The sequence below is a fragment of the Hyperoodon ampullatus genome (genome assembly GCF_949752795.1).
Source record: "Hyperoodon ampullatus genome assembly, chromosome: 2".
NCBI lineage: Eukaryota > Metazoa > Chordata > Mammalia > Artiodactyla > Ziphiidae > Hyperoodon > Hyperoodon ampullatus.
In genome coordinates this window covers 82,427,885-82,452,321 of record NC_136915.1, presented here as the reverse complement: position 1 = coordinate 82,452,321, position 24,437 = coordinate 82,427,885, and the positions used below count along the sequence as shown (strand labels likewise).

Below are 24,437 nucleotides of genomic sequence, written 5' to 3'. Positions count from 1 at the left end.
GATATTCAGTAATTTGGAAAAATTATATGTGTTATAATAACATATAACATAAATTCCCAATTAGTAAAGACCTAAATATTAAAAGTCAGGCCACACAAAAGATAGAAGAAAACAAGACATAATATCAAATCTTTGGAGACAGGATAATTTGTCATGCTTAGAAGTAATAGACATCATTCAACCTGTATTTGTGAAACATCTGGGGTTTTTTTTTTGTTTTTTTTTGCGGTACGCGGGCCTCCCAGTGTTGTGGCCTCTCCCGTTGTGGAGCACAGGCTGCGGACGCGCAGGCTCAGCGGCCATGGCTCATGGGCCCAGCCACTCCGCGGCATGTGGGATCTTCCCGGACCGGGGCACGAACCCACGTCCCCTGCATCGGCAGGCGGACTCTCAACCACTGCGCCACCAGGGAGGCCCTGGAACATCTGTTTTGTAACAGGCCCTACTCTAGATGCTGGGAATAGATACAGTAATGAACAAAAATCAGTGCCCATATGGATCTTAAATTCTAGCAAAGACAGATAAATCATTTAGTAGGTTAGAAAGTGATAAATTCTATAGAGAATAATGCAGCATGGTTAGGGGGATGGGTTGTGTTCGGTGACGTTGCACAGAAATTTGAAGGAAGCAGAGGCGGTCCCACAGTAAGCTATGGGACTGTCTGGGTAAGAGTGTGCCAGGCAGAAGAAAAAACTAGTGCAAAAAGAATATTCAGAGAGATCAACGGAACTGTCTATCCCATTAGATAAAAAACATGATTGTTTTGCTATTTGTTTAAAAAAAATCAATTTAAGCCTTCATTTTATGCCATATTTCCAATGTAAATCTTACTGAATAAAAAGAAAGGTGATATATATATGTGTGTGTGTGTGTGTGTGTGTGTATAAGTATATATATATATAAGTATATATATGTGTATATATATATAAGTATTTGTGTATTTATATATTTTTTTCCTATTTTATTTTATTTATTTATTTTTGTGGTACGTGGGCCTCTCACTGTTGTGGCCTCTCCCGTTGCGGAGCACGGGCTCCGGACGTGCAGGCTCAGCGGCCATGGCTCACAGGCCCAGTCGCTTCGCGGCATGTGGGATCCTCCCAGACCGGCGTACGAACCCGTGTCCCCTGCATCGGCAGGCGGACTCTCAACCACTGTGCCACCAGGGAAGCCCCTTTTTTTTCTAATTTAAATGAGTGTTTATGTATCTCAAGGGGAAAACCGTTTTAGACCTAAAAGCACTAGAAAAGGGACCAAAGAAAAAAAATCACTGTATTTTGCTGTATAAAAAATCAGGGCGGGCTTCCCTGGTGGTGCAGCGGTTGAGAGTCTGCCTGCCGACGCAGGGGATGCGGGTTCGTGCCCCGGTCCGGGAGGATCCCACATGCCGCGGAGCGGCTGGGCCGTGGCCACTGAGCCTGCGCGTCCGGAGCCTGTGCTCCGCAACGGGAGAGGCCACAACAGTGAGAGGTCCGCATACCACAAAAAAAAAAAAAAAATTAGGACAACCAAAAAACCAAATGACAATTTGTCATAAATACAGTGAAGTGAATATTAACATATAGGGACCTCATGCAGGTTGATAAGACAAACACTAAAACTTACAGTTGGTAAATAAAGATGTAAACAGATAGCATATCCTCTTTTCTGAACTATGTATCCACATACCCTGACATTTTTCCGTTGCTAGTTCTCTAGGCCATGTTAAGTCCTAGCACAATGCTGTTTAAGAGCCTTGAATGTATTTCCCACCTATCTATGCCTGATAAACTTGTTTCTTTAACAAGCCTTAGCATAGCTATCACCTATTCTGGGAAGCCTTTCTTGCCTTCCCCAGGTAGAAGTGACTATTCTCCTGCTATACTTTAGCATTTTTTTAAAAAATTAATTAATTAATTTATTTTTGGCTGCGTTGGGTCTTCGTTGCTGCACGCGGGCTTTCTCTAGTTGCAGCAAGCGGGGGCTGCTCTTCATTGCAGTGCGCGAAATTCTCATTGTGGTGGCTTCTGTTGATGCAGAGCACGGGCACTAGGTGCGCGGGCTTCAGTAGTTGTGGCATGCAGGCTCAGTATGTGTGGCTCACGGGCTCTAGAGTCCAGGCTCGGTAGTTGTGGCACACAGGCTTAGTTGCTCCTCGGCATGTGGGATCTTCCCGGACCAGGGCTCGAACCTATATCCCCTCCATTGGCAGGCGGATTCTTAACCACTGCGCCACCAGGGAAGTCCCTCCTGCTATACTTTATACCCTACCTTTATTACCTTATAAGACTGGGGTCACAGAGGGGGTATTGTACCTATCTGTCTTCTTCCTAGATGTATTTTCTTTCAAACGAACCTAGAATGTAAACTCTATGAGGATCGATTTCTTTTTTTTTTTTAAAGCAGTACTTCTTTTTTTTTTTTTCTTTTTATAATTTATTTATTTTATTTATTTGGTTGCCTTGGGTCTTAGTTGCAGCAGGCATGCTCCTTAGTTGCGGCACACTGGCTCCTTAGTTGTGACATGTGAACTCTATTAGTTGAGGCATGCATGTGGGATCTACTTCCCCGACCATGGATCAAACCCGGGCCCCCTGCATTGGGAGCGTGGAGTCTTAACCACTGTGCCACCAGGGAAGTCCTGAGGATAGATTTCTTATCTGTTGTGTTTCTTGCTTTATTTCCTGCATCTAGAATATTCTAGGGACCTGACATATATGCTTGATAAATACTAATGAGTTGAAGTAGAATGCAGGCCAGAGAAATCTAGTATATTGTTATGGTTTTGAAAATCAGTGGTTTTGCTCTGGAGTGGCTTGTATTTTTTCCTTTGAAAAGTTCTTTATGAGCTATAACTTAGATTTCTAAGTTTAGAATGGGTAGTAGGGAATTTCTGTTTATTAAAGTTGATTTTGAAAAAGCCTAAATTAAGAAAGAGAACTTTAAAAAATAGGCCAGGGGAAAGTGGAAAACGAATACACTTGAAGGGAAAATAGAGTTTGGCTAGAAAACTGACTTTCTTGCCTTAAAAAGAGAATGACACCAACATTTCATTTTGCATTGCAACATTTTCTGTTTTGCATTGGATTTCAATAAGCTGAACACTTACAGTAAAACATGTCATCAAGTTCTAATCACGAGAAGCAAATGACTGAAGAAGTTTTTCTACTTAATGGAAGATTTCTAGAAATTGTTACTCAGTCATAAAAATGTTCTGGTATCTCCTTTTATCTTTTTTTTTTTTTTTTGCGGTACGCGGGCCTCTCACTGTTGTGGCCCCTCCCGTTGCGGAGCACACGCTCCGGACGCGCAGGCTCAGCGGCCATGGCTCACGGGCCCAGCTGCTCCGCGGTATGTGGGATCTTCCCAGACTGGGGCATGAACCAGTGTCCCCTGCATCGACAGGCGGACTCTCAACCACCGCGCCACCAGGGAAGCCCCATCCTTTTATCTTTTAAAGTCACCCAAAGGCCAGATGTTGAGAAGTTGGGGTGAAGCCTTTCCCTTTGCTCCAAACAACTGGCAGCCTATAATACACCTTTTTTTTTTTTTAATTTATTTTTCACTGCGTTGAGTCTTCATTGCTGCACGCGGGCTTTCTCTAGTTGCGACGAGTGGGGGCTACTCTTTGTTGTGGTGAGCAGGCTTCTCATTGTGGTGGCTTCTCTTGTTGGGGAGCATGGGCTCTAGGTGCATGGGCTTCAATATTTGTGGCGTGTGGGCTCAGTAGTTGTGGCTTGTGGGCGCTAGAGCGCAGGCTCAGTAGTTGTGGCACACGGGCTTAGTTGCTCCGCGGCATATGGGATCTTCCCGGACCAGGACTCGAACCCGTGTCCCCTGCATTGGCAGGCGGATTCTCAACCACTGCGCCACCAGGGAAGCCCTAGAGGAGCTATTTAAATCCTGGGAAAGACCAAATTACCTGGTTAAAAGTAAAGACCCATTTGCCTTTCCTCAGTGAAAGTATTAAAAACTATTTTAGAATGCTGTTACCTGTTAACAGCCAACCCTAGGAAGTCAATGGTGAGATGTCCATGGATTCACTTGCCTCACCTTTCCTGTTTTAGAGGAAACTGTCAGCTCCTCCAGGTTAAGAAAGCTCACTGTGAGAGTCCTGTAGATGGCAGTATTTGCTTTATTGTACTCTGAAAATGTTTTTACAGGTCATCATTAAGAATATGGGCTGGAATCTTGTTGGTCCTGTTGTTCGATGCCTTTTATGGAATGATAAGGAACATGATAAAAGAAAGTATTATCTTCTGATGCTTGATTTATTGGTAAAGGTAAGTTAACACAACTAGATTCTCTTTGTCACAATACACAGCAATATTTTATAATTCCCTTTAATGTTTTTGGTGAGAAAGCTTTTAGTTCATGAAAGTATAGGCGGGAACTCTTTGGAGAAAAGGCCCATCCTTATTTATTGGATGGGTCAGTCCATTTCATTTTTCCCAAATTTTCTGGATGTGAGAATTATCTGACCTCATCTTAGACCCACTGATTCAGAATCTTCAGAGAGAGACCTAAAAAGCTCTATTTTTTAAAAAGTAGCTTATTGTTCAGATGTGAAATTCATGCTTTAAAGAGGTAGTTTCAGGCCACACTGATGTTTTGGCAACGCTGGAACTAAAATCAAATCTGAGTGTTCTTTCTTCTATGGTATGTTCCCTAAAAGAATATGAAAAACCTAGAATGCCAGTGATAACAGAGGAAATAAGAGTAGGAAATAGGTTAGTGGTGACTGACAGCCTTAGTGATAACAGAGGAAATAAGAGTAGGAAATAGGTTAGTGGTGACTGACAGCCTTAGACTCTGAGTAAAAGGTTAATAGAGTTATAAGCTAAAAATGATGGTTACAAGAGAGAAATTCTAAGAAAAAGGACATTATAAGAAGCCACTTAGAGATCACTGTAAATGGACACAAATATGTACTTGAAAAGAGGGAACTCCCTAGATATTAGTTATTAACTATGAGAGCTTTTAGAAAAACAAGGCAAGTGAGGCGATAAGATATGACCAGTCAGAAAGCAACACAAAGTTTTGTCTGTTCAGGAAAAACAAAAGAGACTCTGCACTCATCTAAGTACCTTGGCAGTATGAGACAGAAAGATCCCACCTGCTGGAAGCCCTGGGAGACAAAGGCAGCCTTCAGAGTAGACAGCCGAAGCTCAAAGGAAACCTCAGCTCTGGTGTTCAGGCTCTCCTTTCCCCTATTTCTCTAACTTTTCCATTAGTCAGTAATTTAAGTCTCTTAAATGTAGTTGTCCATTGGGAGACCCTTGACTTCTTGCTTTCACAGAATCTTAGACTCTGTGTTTTGCTAGTGTATTTTTTTAATTTAATTTTTTTTAAATTTTTTATTTTATATTGGAGTATAGCCGATTAACAATGTTGTGATAGTTTTGAGTGCACAGCAAAAGAACTCAGCCATACATACACATGTATCCATTCTCCCTGCTAGTGTATTTTTAAAAAACTTTTTTATGAGGTGTTTTACTGTTAAACAAAAATACTTATACTATCTCAGTGTATGCCTTTTAAAAATAATAATCATGTGGCTTTAAATACAACTTGCATTAAACAGGTTCAATTGTGAATATTTTTATAGTTATGTAATCCAAAGGAATTATTGTTGGGTTTGCTTGAGCTGATTGAAGAGCCCTCTGGAAAACAGATATCCCAAATTATTCTTCTTTTACTTCGGCCATTACAAACAGGTAATGAGTATATTGACATCTAAGTGTTTCTTGTTTTATTTGTGTAAGTGCCTTGATATTACTCCAAGATGTCAACACTATAGCAAAGTTTATGCCTAATTTTTTTTTATATAAATTTATTTTTTTATTTTTGGCTGTGTTGGGTCTTCGTTGCTGTGCGTGGGCTTTCTCTAGTTGCAGCGAGCAGGGACTGTTCGTTGCGGTGCACGGGCTTCTTATTGCAGTGGCTTCTCTTGTTGAGGAGCATGGGCTCTAGGTGCGCAGGCTTCAGTAGTTGTGGCTCGTGGGTTCTAGAGTACAGGCTCAGTAGTTGTGGTGCACGGGCTTATTTCCTCCGCGGCATGTGGGATCTTCCTGGACCAGGGCTTGAATCTGTGTCCCCTGCATTGGCAGGTGGATTCTTAACCACTGTGCCACCAGGGAAGTCCCATAGTTTATGCCTAATTATTTAATACTCTGCTTAAACTAGTAATAGCAATGCCAGTTTGAATCCTGCTGCTCATAGAAAGATGGCAACACCTGGCACAGAGATGGTACCCAGTAAATATTTTGTTGAATGTCATGCTCTTTTTCATGTGCTTTGTTGTGACCTATAGCTTTTTGCTTAACATTCCTATCTGCAACTTATATTTAGAATTTTTCCTGTAAACATATTTAAAGGATTGCCTCTGCAGTGCTCAGTTTGATAGCATTGTGGTAGTCATGTATCTTAATTAAGAACAGTATCGGGCAGGGCATTGCTCAGCCTTTGCTTTAGGAGGTTGGGATTGGGAATAACAAAGGTACTACTGAACAATGAAACAAGTGTGGAAAGAAAAGTTTCCATAACTGAGTGTAAAAACAGTATTGGTAAGTAATGGACTTTGGCAACCAAGGCAGACAGTATTTATGCATGGGAAGAGACCACTTTTTCATTTTATAATGTACATATAACTCAGAGTCTGGTAGAAGGACCCAAAATCAGAAGCTTGAGTAAATTTATTTTAAATGTGAATTCCCAACAGCTTTGTATAACTTAAAATATTTAAAGTCTTCTAGAAAAAAAATCTAATACTACTACCTTTCATTTTTACAGTGCTTTATAGCTTACAAGACACTTGTTCCTATTTTATACTTATAACAACCAAAAAGTATGGAAAGAAGTGTTTTCGTTTTAAGTATGTAACCTGTGGTATAAACATACCTAAACAAAATTTCATGGCATCTGTTGTAAAGTGCCATGATTGTAAGATGCTCCATTATTTTATGAACCCCTAAGAAGGAAAAAAATACTGCCAGTTAAGCTATGATATGTCATCCTGATATCAGAGTTGTCAAAATATGGGGGAGAAATATGTGTTGTACTTCTGCATTTATTGGACTTCTCCCATGTTTAGCATACTTGATGAGGCTGCCTCAAGTAACAACTTGTTCTCTGTTTTAGTGATTCAGAAACTTCGTAACAAGAAGGCATATTCAGTTGGATTAGCATTGTCTACGCTTTGGAGTCAGCTGTCTCTCCTTCCTGTTCCATACTCAAAACAACAAATACAAGCAGATGACTATGGCCTTTGTCAGTGCTGCAAGGCCTTAATAGAGTTCACTAAGCCTTTTGTGGAAGATGTCATTGATAACAAGGAAAACTCAATGGAAAATGAAAAATTAAAGGATGAAATACTGAAATTGTAAGTATATTTTTAAGAATAATTCATAATGGACTTAAGGGATAGTTCAGTTATTTTATGTTTCTTTGTTTTATTTGTGTGCAATGGAAATTTAAATCTAGTTTCTAATTTTGAATTTTAGAAGAATATGGGGTTCAGTTGATATAACATGGGCATTTAATGAAGCATCGATATTTTTTTAAAAAGCCAAAATCCATTTGTTTAGTTTACTTATATTCTTTTATGGATTGCCTTTACTCATCATGGTAAGTGAATAATAGCAGTGAAGGAAATAGATAGGTGTAGCTCAAAGAATCTGGTTTTCTGCAGGGGAATTATGTTTTTACTCTCCCTTTGAAAGCAGCAGAAGATGCACCAGACAGTTGAACTTCCAATTTGACAACAAAAACAGTAGCAGAGAACCCAGTAGCATTCACTCCAGGGGTACTGTAGACCAGCAATCCCCAACCTTTTTGGCACCAGGGACCAGTTTCGTGGAAGACAATTTTTCCACGGACGGGGAGGAGCGGGAGGTGCGGGGTGGTTCAGGCGATAATGCAAGTGATGGGGAGCCATGGGGGGTGATGGAGAGCTGCCGATGAAGCTTCGCTTGCTTGCCCGCCGCTCACCTCCTGCTGTGCAGCCCGGTTCCTAACAGGCCTCGGACCAGTACCGGTCCGTGGCCCAGGGGTTGGGGACCCCTGCTGTAGACTATGTATGCACTGTTCAGTATGGCTGTCAAGCACTTGACATATGGTTAGTCCAAATTTAGTGCTCTAAGTGTAAAATCCTCCCTGTATTTCAAAGACTTGTTATTAAAAGAAATACTAAAATACCTTAATAATTTTCATATTGGTAACATATTGAAATAATGTTTCTGATATATGGGTTAATAAGATAAATTATTTAAATTAATTTTTCTTGTCTCACTACTTTTTTAATGTGACTACTAAAATTTTTTTAATTATATATGGGACTCTTGGATAGTGCTGGACTGGATTATATTGAACAACATGGACCAGTAATTTTATTTTTAAAATTTTGAGACTAAAACCATTGTTAGCTTTCTATTTTGTCAGGTTAGGACATTAAAGCATTTTTTTACCATTTATAAAACCCATTATTTCATGAAAGAAAACATATTTTAACTAAAATAGGTAAGGCTTAATCACAGAATAAATTTGATTTTCTAAATAAAACAAATATAGCTTTATGAAAAAATTACTGTATTGTCCTGATTTTCCTTAAACTAATGAAAACTACGTATACACTAGCACTGGTCCTAAGACAAATATTCAGTATCCATTGGTATAGTCCAGACATGGAAGTGACTCTCTACATTGAATCTAGCAAGGTATTCTCATGCTCTCCCCATTGCTAGTAAGAAGGATCTTATATCACCAGTTTTACAGGCCATTGGGTTATTGGTGCTTATGTTATTTTTCATGTGAAAACTAGTTATTTTATACTTAGGAAGTGCTGTATTCATCGTTACCCATTTCTTAAATTTTAGTTGTTTCAGAAGCTTGAAATACCCTTTGCTGACAGCACAATTCCTTGAGCAGTCTGATGACACTGGAGATGATCCTTTAAGGTGTTTTGCATCTGAAATAATAGTAAGTACAACTAATTTAATGTTATAAAATCTGCTATAATCTAAAATATTACCTGCTGTATTCTCATATACTGCACATGGGCATGTAAATTGATACATTTATTAATAAAGCAATATGTATTTTTTATAGAATATAGATAAACAAAAAGATGAAAAACAAACTGCAATAATTTCAATAACTAGATGTAAATAATATTAACACCTGTATTGGAAAAATCTACAGTTCTCCTTCTGTGTCTTTTTCCTTTACTTTTACTCAGAACACTTCACTTCTGGCATTTCTGGTCACAAAATGTGTGGGGTTTTTATCTTTTCTTTCTTTTTTAAAAAAATAAATTTATTTATTTATTTATTTTTGGCCGTGTTGGGTCTTCATTGCTGCACATGGGCTTTCTCTAGTTGCGGCGAGCGGGGGCTACTCTTCATTGTGGTGCGTGTGCTACTCATTGTGGTGGCTTCTCTTGTTGCAGAGCACTGGCTCTAGGTGCTCAGGCTTCAGTAGTTGTGGCTCATGGGCCCTAGAGCACAGGCTCAGTAGTTGTGGCGCACGGGCTTAGTTGCTCCGCCGTATGTGGGATCTTCCTGGATCAGGGCTCGAACCCGTGTCCCCTGCATTGGTAGGCAGGTTCCTAACCTCTGAGGGAATCAGCCTACCAATGCAGCCACCAGGGAAGGCCCATTGGGTTTCTTTCCCACACGAAGCAATTCTGCAGAACCAGCTGGGTGTCCTACAGTTAAACTCAATTTTGACACTAACTACCTGGAGATAGTATCAGATTCTGCAGGTTAAGGGCTCAGTCCCATGAGACTGCTCCCTATTTCAGATGCCAATTGCTCGTGTTAGGTCCCCAGGTTACCCACAACTTCTCTTTGACTTGGCTACAAATCAGAGGTTCCATGACCTCCTCCCCTTTGGGTTCGATTATTTGCTAGAACGGCTCACAGAATTAAAGGAAACCCTTACTTATGTTTACTAGTTTATTAAAGGATATGATAAAGGATGCAGATGAACAGCCAAATGAAGAGATAATAATACATAGGTCAAGGTCTGGGAGGGTCTCAGGTGCATGAGCTTCTGTTCTCATAATGTTGGAGTGCATCACGCTCCCAGTATGTGGATGTGTTCACTAACCTGGAAGCTCTCTGAAACCCATACTTTGGGGATTTTATGTAGGCTTCCTCATTTAGGCATGATAAGATATTAACTCTGTTTCCAGTCCCTCTCCCCTCTCTACAGAACTGGGGGATGGGGCTCAAAATTCCAAGCTTCTAATCATGGCTTGGTCTTTCTCATTACCACCCCCCCATCCAGGAACCATCTTAGTGTCCACTCAGAGTCACTTTAATAGAACAAAAGATGCTCCTAGTGTCTTATCACTTAAGAATTTACAGAGGTTTTAGAGCTCTTTGTCAGGGACAGGGTTAAAGACAAACATTAGAACAAGAGATGTTCCTAGTGCTCTTATCACTTAGGAAGTTATAAGGGTTTCAGGAAGAAAAAGAAAAACAAGGGTTTCAGGAGCCCCGTGCCAGCAACCAGTAGCAGAGACCAATATATATATATTTTCTGTTATCTCACAACACCTTCCAGACTTTTTTCTGCCCTAATACTTATAAATAAATAAATATATACATATATAATTTTTTTAAAGATCCTATTATATAGTTGACCCTTGAACAATGCTCAGGGGGTAGGGGCACCACAACTCTGCTCAGTCAAAAATCTGTGTATAACTTACAGTCAGCCCTCTGTATCCTGAATTTGAAATTTGAGGAGGGATAGGAGGAGTTAGGAGAGGAGATGCCAGACCTTTAGGGGAAATAGCTTCTGAGGATGAGAGATGATTTGGTAACTGATATAAACAGATACATAGTTTAATGGGGTTAATGCTGATGGTCAAGGTAGTGGTAAAGAGGTTATGAGTGATGGAGAGGGATGGGGGAAGGGATTTTCCCAGGAGCACATAAGAGCCTGGGGCCTCTTCATTGTTGCCAATGCTAGAGTACAGTGTAAACCTCTGGATCCAATATAAACAGCACCATATGTGATATATGTACCCCAAGATGTCTATGAAAGTTGGAAACTGTTAAGGATTTTAAGCCTGGGGGTGATGTAATCAAACTGTTTTGAGTTCATCACTATTGGAGGATGAACTTAACTAAGAGTGGAAGTAGAGAGATGGGTTAGGTGTCTTTTGGGAGTTAAATGATAATGATGAGAGCCTGAGTATGGAAAGAAGAGAAGGCGGATTTGAGAACTTTATAGGTAGATAAAATTAGCAAAGTTTGGTAATGGATCGGATTTAGAAGAATAGTAAAAAGGTTGAGTTATGGACAAGGGTTTTTGCTTAGTTAACAGGACAGGTGAAGTTGCCAAAAATTAAGATAGAGAATACACAGCAAGCAGTAGGGGGTTTTGTACTTAAAAAAAATTTTTTTTATTATGGAAATTTAAGACATTCATAAAAATAGAACAATATAACATACTCTCATGTACCTCCTGCCCTGCTTTAGCAATTATCAACCTTTTTGCCAGTCTTGTTTTATCTCTCCTCCCTCTTTTTTTTGAGTTGATAAACAACGTAGTTAGTTTGTTTATTTTTTTAAATTTTTTAAAATTAATTTTTATTGGAGTATAGTTGATACACAGTGTTGTGTTAGTTTTAGGTGTACAGCAAAGTGATTCAGTTATACCAATACATATATCCACTCTTATTCTTACTCTGTAATAGGCCATTACAGAGTACTGAGTAGAGTCCCTGTGCTATACAGTAGGTCCTTGTTAGTGATCTATTTTATATACAGTAGTGCGTGTATGTCAGTCCCAATCTCCCAGTTCATCCCTCCCCCCACCCCCAGCCTCCCTCTTTTTTTGCTGTAGTATTTTATAGAAAGTCTAGATATATCATTTCATCTGTGAGTCTTTATGTATGCTTCTCTAATTGGTAAAGACTTTTTAAAAAAAAATACCACAATGCCATTATGACACCTAACAAGATTAACAATAATTTCTAATATATGTATCTCTAATACCCAGAGAGAACAGGTTTTCAAGGAGCAAATTTTGGAAAAGAGTAGATGAGATTACCCAAAGTGGTAGATCAATGTGAGAAAAGAAAAGCGTTCAGGACTGAATCCTGTAGGGTACCAGCACTTAAGATGAGCCCACCAAAGAGACCAAGAAAGGAGAGTCAAAGAGGTGATGAAAATATCACAGAAACTGGGGCAGTAGAGTTCAGGAAGAAGGAAATGATTGCTACTGTTAATTGCAGCAGAGATAGTCTGTAGAGTAGGAGTTGAAAAGCATCCGTTGGATTTAGGAAGTAAGATGGCATTGACAATCTTAGCAAGAGCAGTTTGAGTGGAATGTGGGAGACAAAAATCAGTGGACTAGATAAAGGAGTGCATGAAAAATGAGAAAAAGGAGATGACTAGTATAAGCTGTTCTTTAAGAGTTTGGATGAATAAGGAAGAACAGAGGCAATAGAGAAGACACGGCCTTAGATAGGAAGGTAACTGGGGGAGACAGGAGGTGTGAGCATGTTTATAGACTGAAGGGGTGGGAACCATCACAGGGGAAAAGAGAAGTGTTACGGGATAACTGAAATAATGTGGCTCAAGGAGAGCAGACAGCTGGGCATGGGATTGAGGACACCTGGAGAGGAAGACGCAAGAACTGGTATGCAGGTAGAAAAATTTGTAGCAGAAATGGAGTATTATAATTGAGGGAATTATATTATTCTTATTATATAATTATTAATATTATTATAATTGAGGGAATCAGACCCACTGTCCTCAGATCCCTTAAGAATGAGATGTGGAGGGCTTCCCTGGTGGCGCAGTGGTTGAGAGTCTGCCTGCCGATGCAGGGGACACGGGTTCGTGCCCCAGTCCGGGAAGATCCCACATGCCGCAGAGCCTGCGCATCCGGAGCCTGTGCTCCGCAACGGGAGAGGCCACAACAGTGAGAGGCCCGCGTACGGCAAAAAAAAAAAAAGAATAAGAGGTGGAAATGAGGACTGAATGAGGGGCTTCAGGAAACTGGTAAAGGTTTGGAATATTGAGTGGAAAGAAAAAGAGAGGTAGAAGACGAAGAAAACATTAGTCAGTAGTGCTAAGCACTTGGCAACTGTGGTTGGAGACCACAACTATAGTGATAATACTATTTTTGTGTGATTTTTCTCGAGCAGTACTCAGCTACCTGAGTGCAGAAGTAGAGAAGGTGGTTTGTAGCTGTTTTTCCAAGGCTGGCATTTTATTGGGTAGACGTAGCTAATGGAAATATAGGGTGCAGATAGTTCAAATAACTAATAGTGCGTTGGTTGGTTAGGGAAAGAGGGGATTAAGAGGGGACAGATGGGTAGGTTAAAATGAAGGCATAACAAGACTAGAAAAGTTAGAGGTAGATGAGTAGGTTGGCATGGGACGTAAAATAAGAAATTGTGGTCAGAAAATGAGATGCTGGAGTTTAGGTATCTAATATGGAATAGCTCCAAATTTTGATAGAGATCCAGGATGGAATTAGGTGCCAAAACAGATTAGAAATTAAGGTCATTAGAATTTAGTGGTCAGAAAAACCATGAGGCTGGCCTGTTACAGGAGTTATCTACATGAACATTCAATTTTCTAGGATCATAGCAGGAGTTGGATAGAGAAAAAGGATGTGAGCAGGTACCAGTCTTCCATGAACATGGGGAAATGACCAGGAAGTCAGCGTATGACAGAGATGAGGACACATAAAGGGCAGTATGGCACCTGCCTCAAAGGAAAATGTGCTTTTGCCTGAGAGTGCAGGAAGCACCAAGATAATACTAAGCCTCTACCCATACCACCCTTTCCTACTGCTGCCTTCTTGGCTGTGCAGTGTAAGAGGTGTAAGAGTATGAGCAGCTCCCACCAGAAACCAGTCAGGTTTAATGAGAGCAGTGAGACGGAGTAAGCATCCCATGAAGAGGTTGAGGGTATAGGGAAGAGGTTCCATGGTCTCAGTCAGTGGAAGGCACATTAGAAGTAAAGCCAGCAGTGAGGAAGCACAAAGCAGTTAAGAAATAGAAGTGAAATCGGGGTAGGAAGTGAAGTGAGGAGGTGCCTTCTGTTCTATGCTGAAGAAGTATAGGTAAATGTGGCATGCCTCAGCCATCTCTCTGGCACAAGTTGTTTTGGTATAGACTGCTTAAATGTCCCAGGGGCAGCAGCGTAGGGACATTTCATGAAAGGGCAAAGACTGCCATGAGAAATTGTAGAGGGGCAGGTATGTTGGATCTGAGCAAGGCTGCTGGATGGTGTGTGGATAGATCACTGAAGACCCTAATTGGACACGGGGGACCCCAAATATCTACAGCAGCACTGTAGGATCTGGTTACATATAATGATTTTCTAAAAGGCTAATAACCTTACTCTGGAAAAAAAAACCCAAAACACATCTAGCATTGGCTGAATGAAGTAATGGAGCTTCATGATTAAGAGGACATTTGGAATCTGAATACAGTAAATTTTTGTTTTATGGATATAACAAGAATGCAAGGCTTCGAAAATCAGTATGTATTTAGCATCTGGTGGCTGAATAGCAGTCTCTTGTGACTGAGGATTATTTTCCATGGTTGATTTTTGTGTTCTGAAATGACTAATGGAGCCATCTGGAGTAGGCAGGTTTTAACTCCCTAAAGACCAGAAAAGTATTATTTGGCTTTCTAATTCTCTACAATGGCAGGCCCAGTGCCTGGCACTCAAGTATTTATTGAATAAATGAGTGAATATGTGGAAGGTCAGCTTTAGCTTAGCTGTTTCTGTCATTCCCTTGACTTCTGTATAGTAGTTTGTTGTGACCTTAACTTTCTTAAACTTTTTTTGTGGAGCTTCTCAATAAATATTGACATACGTATTATGTCATTTTCTAGATAAGGAAACTGAGGCTTTAAAGAGGTTAGGTAACTAACCCAGTATCTAACAGCTAATAGGTGGTAGAGCCAAAACTCAGATTAATTTCATTGGATTCTGAAGGTCAGGTGCTTTCCAGCACACTAGAATTGGAAATGGTATAAGAGGCATAGCAGTGACCTTGTATTTCTTAAGTCTCTCTTTTTCTCTTTCCTTCCCCCCTTAAAACAAATGAACAAACATAAAACTGTAGTCAGTTAACTCAGGCAGGGATGCTTCTCTTTCTCTTACAACACAAGAGCCCATATGACCTGAGGCATCAGTACTGTTTCCTCTGTCTCTTCAGCCACTGGCCAGTGTTCCTCCTGCCCAGTCCATATCCAGGCAGACAGTGGTCAGTAGCGCATTCCTAGAGTATTCTTCATTTGAGTAGTTTACTATCATTTCATGATACTTGTATGTCTCACATTTTTAGATTGTTCTCAAATATCTCTGAAGCATTTTTTAAATTGTGATAAAATATATATAAAATTTACCATTTTAACCACTAACTGTATAGTTCAGTGGCATTAAGTACATTCACATTGCTGTGTAACGATCACGACCATCCATCTCCAGAACTGTTTCATCTTCCCACCCACTTAGTTCCTTCAGGTTGTTGGCAAAAACTTATCTTCTTGAAGCTGTAGGATTGAGGCCCCCATTTTCTTGCTGGCCAGGGAACACTTTCAGTTTCTAGAAGCTGCCTGTGGTTCCTTGACAGACAGCCCTCTTCATAGGCCCCCTCGTAACTTGGCAGCTTAGTTCTTTAAAGCCAGCAGGGGTGAGTTTCTGACTCTTAAGGAGGGCCTGGATCCTGTTTAAAAACGTTCTTCCTGTTAAGTCGGGCCCATGGAGAATAGTGTCTCTTCTCAACTCAAATCAGCTGACTTGGGACTTTAATTACATCTGCAAAAATCCCTTCACTTTTGTCATATAACATAATCTAATCATAGGGGTGGCATCTTGCCATATTCTGTTGGTTAGAAGCAAGTCTCACAGGTCCCACCCACACTCAAGAGGAGGGGATTTTATGGGATGGGGATTTTATAGGATGGGGATTTTATAGGATGGGGATTTTATGGGATGGGGATTTTATAGGATGCGAATATGGGGTGGGAGAGGGCACAGTAGAGTGTCTGCTATAGCTTCCTTTTTTATCCATTTCACAGGGATTTTTATCAGCAATTGGACATCCTTTCCTCAAAATGATTTTTAATCATGGAAGGAAAGAGAAGACTTGGGATTATCTTGAATTTGAGGAAGAAGAAGACAAACAGTTATCAGACTCTATGGCTTCTCTGGCATATCTAGTATTTGTACAGGGCATCAGTATTGATCAGCTTCCAATGGTCTTAAGGTAAGAGTTAATGTTTATTTATGTATTCTGAAAGGAATAGCATCAAACTCATTTATCTAATGTCCAATATGTGTTTATTAATGTACTAGTACATTTTCAATGAAGTATAAACAAAACCTATTTTTATGCTAAATATTACTGCATATAATCCCTTAAAGCCAGTAGTCATCAAGTAGTGAAAGTGGTTGGGTGGGTGGGTGTTGAAATAGACATAAGGAGTGATTGGGACAAGAGTCACAAAGTGTTAAACTGAGCTTGGTTTTGAAGCTGTTGGGCCAGTTACCAATAGGGTGGTCTAAATTGCCATCATCTTTTCACTGGATTATTAATGTAATCCTGAGTGGATATTTATATATCTACCCTCAATCCCTTTTAATCCAATTTATTCTCAACACATAGAAAGTGAAGCTTTTAAGAGTCCCTTAATGAAAACCCTTCAGTGGCTTCCTAAATGGCTCTAAGAATAAAGTCTTAAATGCCTTCCCATGAGACAAGCTTATGAATGATCTGGTCCTTGCTTTATTGTCCTGATTCATCTCCTACCACCTTTCCTCTTGTTTACTGTGCTCCAGTAACACAGATCTTTTGGTTTCTTGTTCACATGTCATGAACCTTCCTGCTATAAGACCTTTGTACATGCTTAGAACCATCTTTATCCTAAATATAGCTTTCTGAGGAAAGCCTTCTTTACCACCCAATTTAGGCTGAATCTTCCTGTTATAATGACTTTGACCTTGTGTTTCATTTCCCATAAAGTTTTTAAACTAAATTTCTAATCAAAACTTTAAAAAATAAATACATATTTCTATAATGTAACACCTTTTAGACTTTAAGGTCCATGATAATAAAGATTGTATATTTGTGTTGCAGGCCTTGGGCGTATTTGTGTAATTTGTATATTTAGGTATGAATATACCTGGAGATATATTTGTATGTAAATATAGCAATAATAGCTACCACTTGTATGTTTACCATGTATTAAACACTAAAACAGCTTTGTATACATTATCTAATCTTTATAATAACCCTTTTAAATAGAGCACTATCTCATTTTACAGATGAAAATAACTAGCTTAGACAAGTTACGATACATACCACCCAAGATCATACAACTAGTTAGTAGGATAGGTGGAATTCAAACATAGTTTTATCTGACCCCAGAGCATATACCCTTAATCACACTCTACCATCAAAATGACTTAGGTATGTATATTAATGTGCTAGAGCTGCCATAACAAAGTACCACAAACTGTGGATAGCTTAAAATAACAGAAATTTATTATCTTATCATTCTAGAGGTTAGAAGTCTGAGGTCAAGGTGTGGTCAGGATTGGTTCCTTCTGAGGGCTGTGAAGGAGAATCTGTTCCATGCTTCTTTCCTAGCTTCTGGTGGCTTATTGGCAGTCCTTGATGTTCTTTGGCTTGTAGATGCATCACTCCAGTCTCTGCCTTCATTTTCATGTAGAATTCTCCCTGTGTGCTTGTCTCTGTCCACATTTCCCTTTTTTATAAGGATACCGGTCATACTGGATTAAGACTCATATTAATGACCTCAGTTTATTTTGATTACCTCTGTAAAGATCCTGTCCCCAGGGTGGGGGGTTCCTGCTCTGTCCCTGCCCATCACTACCCCAACTTTTTAAAAAAGAGAGACTTTTTCTCCATATAAGGTCATATGCTGAGGTACTGGCAGTTAGGACTCCAGCATACCTTTTTTTGAGGGGACACAATTCAACCCATAACAGTATTTATGTAAAACTTCTAAAAGTGCATGTGTATGTGTGTGTGTGCATGTGTGTGTGTTTATATATACATTTTTTTTTCTATTTTAGCCCATCATACCTTTTGCAGTTTAATATGGGGCATATTGAAGTCCTTTTACAAAGGTAAGATCATTTAGATGGCATCTCAGAATTAAATAGTAATGTTAAAATAGTCCTTGTCAAGATCAGGGGAGACTACTTTCTCTTTGCCAGACCCTAGTTAATTAATTGATTATTTTATAAAATAGTGAAGCAGATATTCACAACAGAGATAGAAATGAACCAAAGAGGTTTTTACAACAAAATCTCATATTTTAAACTAAAGATAATTTTAAAATATTGTCTTCTAAGGAGGTTTCCAGTCATCTGCTTCTAAGGTTTCTTTGCTTATTTCAGAAGTTGATAAATTAAACCACCTCCATCCCACTGCTGCCTCGTCCGATCTAAGGAGGGGTGGTCAATAAAAGAAATTCATCCTTGGTTTTGCTTCATGGACACAATCTGTGAACTGCATCAGAAGGAAGGAAGTGTCTTAACTCCACCTTTTATAACTTAGATTATTGATAGTGATATCATTCAATAGCTTTTCTCATTTGAGGCACTAATAAGAAGGAAGACTTCCTCTTTTTAAAAAAAATTACCAAGTAACAGGTATGCATAGTTTTCCCAGACAGATATTTAAGAATTTTGCAAAACTCTATATGCTTTGTTTTCTTTTTCTATAACATGTTTAAATTATCTCTTGAGATCAGTCAGGGCCTTTCAGTACTATCCTCTAGGATTACTAGTGACAGTTTATTAATCCCATCTCTTCCCGGGTGAAGGAAGATTTGTAACATGGCAAATGTCCAAAGCCTCGGCCTACAAGGCAGGAATTTCCAAGGGTCTCCTGGCACAAGTAGTTATTAACTCTGTAAATTTACTGTATTATGTATGTCTTAATGATTTTACATTTTACTTAGCTTCTGTTATATTCATAAAATGAGAATATGTATTGATTTCAATCTTAAGTTCTATAATCTTAAGATTTCCAAACTGTTTAGTCATTGAGCCAAAAAACATAACATTTTTAATTCCTTGTATGGTTAGAATAAGAACCTGGAGCCTGAGATAATATTTTTTGCCACATATCTTAAATATTTAGTTAACAATGATTGTAAAACTTAATAATCACAAATGGAAAGCATTAATTTATATATATATATAAAGAATTGAAAAGATTTTACCTATTAATCAATTAGAATACTTAGTATTATATCAGGTATAATTGATTTCTTAGCACCTGCTGTTGAAGATCTACTGATCTGATACCGGGAAATAAGCCCTGAGTGGGCTGCTTTTGGTTAGATTGGGATATCAGTAGCCAAATCAAAAGACAGATCAAAGGTAGGTTAAGAAGTTTGACTAGGTTCTTCAACAGAATTTCTCTTTAATATGCATTTTTTAAGTATTTAAATTTCAATTTTTGCTTTATTTTTCCTAAAATGAAGAATAATTCTAAAGCAGTTTAGAAAACCACGTTGATAAATTTTAATATTCTCTTCCAGAACAGAGGAGTCTGTTTTCTCCAAAGGATTGGTAAGATTTGTTTGCACCCATTATAATTTAAATACATAGTCATGTTAACAAATACAGCTGTTGACTTTACCATGTATGTATCTCTGCGTATATTTTCATCTGTAGGATCTGTTGGAGAATGGTTTATTGAGAGTAGAGGACAGCAGTCTACTTCACCAGTACTTAGAAATCAAGAGTTTTCTTACTGTACCTCAGGTAAGTAAAATATGTATTCTAATCTTGAAAAAAGCCCCTTTCCTATTCTGAACTTAAGTAAAGGTCTTTTCAGACTCCTCTCCCACTTTCTTCTCCATATCCTTTGAAAACTCTAGTGCCTTGCTGTCCAGTAGAAGTTTTTGTGATGGTAAAATTGTCCTATTATCTGTGCCATACAGTTTGAAAGCCACTAGCCACATTGAACACTTGGGATGTTCACTTCAAATGTGGAACTGAATTCTAAATTTTATTTAATTTAAATCAATTTAAACTTAAATAGCTATATGTGGCTAGTGGCTACTATAGTTGACAGCATAGCATCTAGTGGAAAAATAAAACTTGCGTCCTCAACACTTTGGTTCTGTAGAAACCCTGGAAAATGAAGCTCCTTTACTTTTATCATAACTCAAGTCCTCAGGACTCCATCAAGGCGTGTATAACTCATTACTACAAAGATATTTTTTTTTCCCTCCTGTGATTTATTTTGCCTGTTTATTAGTTATACTGTTTGTTAGTTATCATAGCCAAGTAGGTCTTAGATGTCAATGTAGAAAATTGTTTTTCCTCTATTTAAATAGAAAAATATGGCTTTTGTTAGTATAATAAGCCTGATTATTTTAAATTAATGGATTATATTTCTGTATGTTCGCTTTCATTTTTTTTGCCACTCTAGACATAACTGAAAATTACTTCTAACGATATACTTTGTAACACCCACTCAATAGCACTTACAAAATGGATTGTACTAAGCTCCCTGTAGACAAAACAGTAGAATGAAAGGCTCAGGGAAAAATTTACTTCATCTTTAAATCTCTTACCCTCATTTCTCTGAATTTTTAGTGTCCATTGATAATATAGTTGTTTCTCTGCAGTCAATATAATCTAACATTTGAATTAAAATTTTTTTTTATTTCCAGGGCTTAGTTAAAGTAATGACACTCTGCCCCACTGAGACATTGGTATGTAAATGTCTGGAACTAAATGAGTTGCAGTGAGAAATTTTAATAAATAATTTAATCTTTAGTTTATGTAACCATATTATTTGTTCCATTTTAGAGGAAAAAGGGTTTAGCTATGCTTCAGCTGTATATTAACAAGTTGGATCCACAAGGCAAATATACTTTATTTAGGTATGTATCAGTGGTTAATTGCAAAATGTGTGGTTGATTAAAAACCAAATTAATGCCATTAATTATTCTAGGTTACTGTATTTTGGTATGTTTTACATGTAATTCTTCTCTACTTGGAAGCCATATCATAATAAATTCTCTTCTCTGTGATAGGTAGTGAAGGGTTAATCAAAAATTATGGATACATATATAAATATATATTACATGAATAATAGTATATATTTCAGTTTAATTGAAATACTCTAAAATTAAAATAGACTTAGAAGATTAAACTGAGATTGGTGGGGCTCCTGCTAGAGCTTTACATATGTCAATAATGTCCATTATTCACAGTTGAAATTAATGGCTCTGGAGTTATAACTTTTGACAGGCTATATACACTTTAACAGTGGAGCTTATTAATAGTACTGTTTGAGGAGGAAAAGATTCTAGCAACTCTCTGAGTTGAAGATCAGCAGACTTTCTTAAAGGGCCATAAGTAAGTATAGTCTTTGTGGGCCACACAGTCTCTGTTGCAGCTGCTCAACTTTGTAGTGGGAGTAAGTGTGTTCCAATAAAACAAAACAGGCAGTAGGCTGGATTTGGCCTGCAAACCTTAGTTTGTTGATACCTAGGTAATAAGACTGAGTTAAAACCAAATTGGGGCAATGTCAGAGTGCTAAGAAGTGTTCTTTGGGGTTGGCCAATACTAGCACTCTTGATTCTATCTTTTTTTCATTTCTATTGATAGAGTCAGAGCAGGTTTATGAAACCTCAGTTTGATGCTTATGTCTTATACCAGCTTCCTATTCTGATCTACCTGTATTCCTACCCAAAAATCTCCCCCTTCTTCTTAAGCTCATTACTGAGTTTCCTTTCTTTGCAATTAAGTTAGTCTAACCAGACTAGTCTAACAGGGAATAATTTGGGGAGATTTTAGGCTATTACACTAGTCACCATCCTTGCCATGTTAAATCATTTCAACTATATGCATAAAAAGATTCAAATTTGGTTTAATAGAAATTTCGTGTTGGAAAGACCCAGTTAAAATAGAATTTGCCAGTTAGTGAGGGCAGAAATCATAATAGGTGACTTTGTAATTGGTTGATCACCTTGCTAATTGTATGCACTGGTTTTTGTATTCCTAGAAGTAGCACATGCTCCATTTGAATTTGTAAAACTTTTATCATCATTTAATTATAATGCAGTCTAGATCATTTCAAATGTATTGTAATTTTGCTTTAAAGGTGCTTATTGAATACAAGTAATCACTCAGGTGTGGAGGCCTTTATTATTCAAAACATCAAAAATCAAATTGACATGTCATTAAAGGTAAGAGCATAACTAAGGTGTCATTTATCAATTTATTTTGTAGGATATATTTATTCATTTGTGGAATATATTAATGTGGAATTTTGCTCTATGGACGTTTTATATCTCTAGTATTAGGGTACAGGCATACCTCAGAGATAGTGCGGGTTTAGTTCCAGACCACCACGATAAAGCAAAAATCTCAGTAAAGCGAGTCACACACATTTTTTGGTTTCCCCAGTGCATATCAAAGTTAATTACACTATATTTTAGTCTGTTAAGTGCAATATTATGTCTAAAAAAACAATGTACATACCTTAATTTTAAAATACTTTATTTCTAAAAAATGCTAACCATCATCTGAGCTTTCAGTGACTTGTAATCTTTTTGCTGGTGGAGGGTCTTGCCTCAATGTTGATGGCAGCTGACTGATCAAGACGGTGGTTGCTGAAGGTTGGGGTGTCTGAGGCAATTTCTTAACATAAGACAACAATGAAGATTGCCACACAGATTGACTCTTCCTTTCACGAATGATTTCTCTGTAACATGCAATGCTGTTTGACAGCATTTTACCTACACTAGGACTTCTTTGAAAATTGGAATCAATCCTCTCAAACTCTGCCACCGCTGTATCAACTAAGTTTATGTAATATTCTAAATCCTTTGTTGTTATTTCAACAGTCTTCATAGCATCTTCACCAGGAGTCCATTCCGTTTCAAGAAACAATTTTCTTTGCCCACCCATGAGAAGCAACTCTTCATCCGTTCAGATTTTATCATTGAGATTGCATCAATTCAGTCACATCTTCAGGCTCCACTTCTAATTCTAGTTCTCTTGCTATTTCCACCACATTTGTAGTTACTTCCTCCACTGAAGTCTTGAACTCTTCCTAGTCATCTTTGAGGGTTGGAATCAACTTCTTCCAAACTCCTGTGAAGATTGATATTTTGACCTTTTCCCCATGAATCAGGAATGATTCCAGAAGGTTTTCAATTTGCTCTGTGCAGATCCATCAGAAGAATCACTGTCTATGGCAGCTATAGCTTTATGAAATGTATTTCTTAAAGAATAAGACTTTAAAGTTGAAATTGAAATTACTCCTTTTTCCATGGGCTGCAGAATGGATACTGTGTTAGCAGGCGTGAAGACAACATTAATCTCATTTTACATCTCCATTAGAGCTTTTGGGGGATGAGATACATTGTCAGTGAGCAGTAATATTTTGAAAGTAGTCTTTTTCTGAGCAGTAGGTCTCAACAGTAGGGTTAAGATATTCAGTAAACCATGTTATAAACATATGTGCTCTCATCAAGGTTTTGTTCCATTTATACAGCACAGGCAGAGTAGATTTGGCATGATTCTTAAGGCCCTAGAATTTTTGGAATGGTAAAAATTAAGCATTGGCTTCAACTTCAAGCCACCAGCTGTATTACTCTGAGAGTCAGCCTGTCCTTTGAAGCTTTGAAGTCAGGAATTTTCTCCTGTAGCTGTGAAAGCCCAGATGGCATCTTGTTTCAGTGTAAGACTGTTTTCATCTACATTGAAAATCTTTTGGTTAGTATAGCTACCTTCATTAATTACCTTAGCTAGATTTTCTGGATAACTTACTGCAGCTTCTATGTCAGCACTTGCTGCTTCACCTTGCACTTTTATGTTCTGGAGATGGCTGCTTTCCTTAAATCTCATGAACCAACCTCTGCTAGCTTCAAACTTTTTTTCTGCAGCTTTCTCACCTCTCTTAGCCTTCATAAAATTGAAGAGTTAGGACCTTGCTCTGGATTACATTTTGGCTTAAGAGAATGTTGTGGCTTGTTTGATCTTCTATCCAGACCACTAAAACTGTCTCCATATTAGCAATAAGGCTGTTTCACTTTCTTATCATTCATGTGTTCACTGGAGCAGCACTTTTAATTTCCTCCAAGAACTTTTCCTTTGCCTTCACAACTTGGCTTAACTGTTTGGCACAAGAGGCCTATCTCGGCCTTCGACCTGCTTCCTCACTAAGCTTAATCATTTCTAGCTTTTGATTTAAAATGAGACATATATGACTCTTCCTTTCACTTGAATACTTTGTAGGGTTATTAATTGGCCTAATTTCAATATTGTTGTGTCTCAGGGAATAGGGAGGCCCAAGGAGAAGGAGAGAGATGGGGGAATGGCCAGTCATTGGAGCAGTTGGAACACATACACAGCACGTTTTGATTAAGTTCATCGTCTTATATGAGCGTGGTTCATGGTGCCCCAAAGGAG

At 38.4% G+C, this 24,437-nt stretch overlaps 1 protein-coding gene across 1 annotated transcript in view; it reads left to right on the top strand.

The window, feature by feature from the left end:
* GLMN (glomulin, FKBP associated protein) overlaps positions 1-24,437 on the top strand; it is a 44,434-nt gene that overhangs the window by 3,538 nt on the left and 16,459 nt on the right. The window contains exons 4-14 of the mRNA XM_079697024.1: positions 4,143-4,262; positions 5,588-5,696; positions 7,120-7,360; positions 8,853-8,955; positions 16,043-16,230; positions 18,063-18,116; positions 19,541-19,571; positions 19,677-19,766; positions 20,684-20,725; positions 20,823-20,896; positions 22,123-22,207. Of these exons, the coding sequence (XP_079553150.1) occupies positions 4,143-4,262; positions 5,588-5,696; positions 7,120-7,360; positions 8,853-8,955; positions 16,043-16,230; positions 18,063-18,116; positions 19,541-19,571; positions 19,677-19,766; positions 20,684-20,725; positions 20,823-20,896; positions 22,123-22,207 (1,137 nt within the window). The remainder of the gene's footprint in view (positions 1-4,142; positions 4,263-5,587; positions 5,697-7,119; positions 7,361-8,852; positions 8,956-16,042; positions 16,231-18,062; positions 18,117-19,540; positions 19,572-19,676; positions 19,767-20,683; positions 20,726-20,822; positions 20,897-22,122; positions 22,208-24,437) is intronic.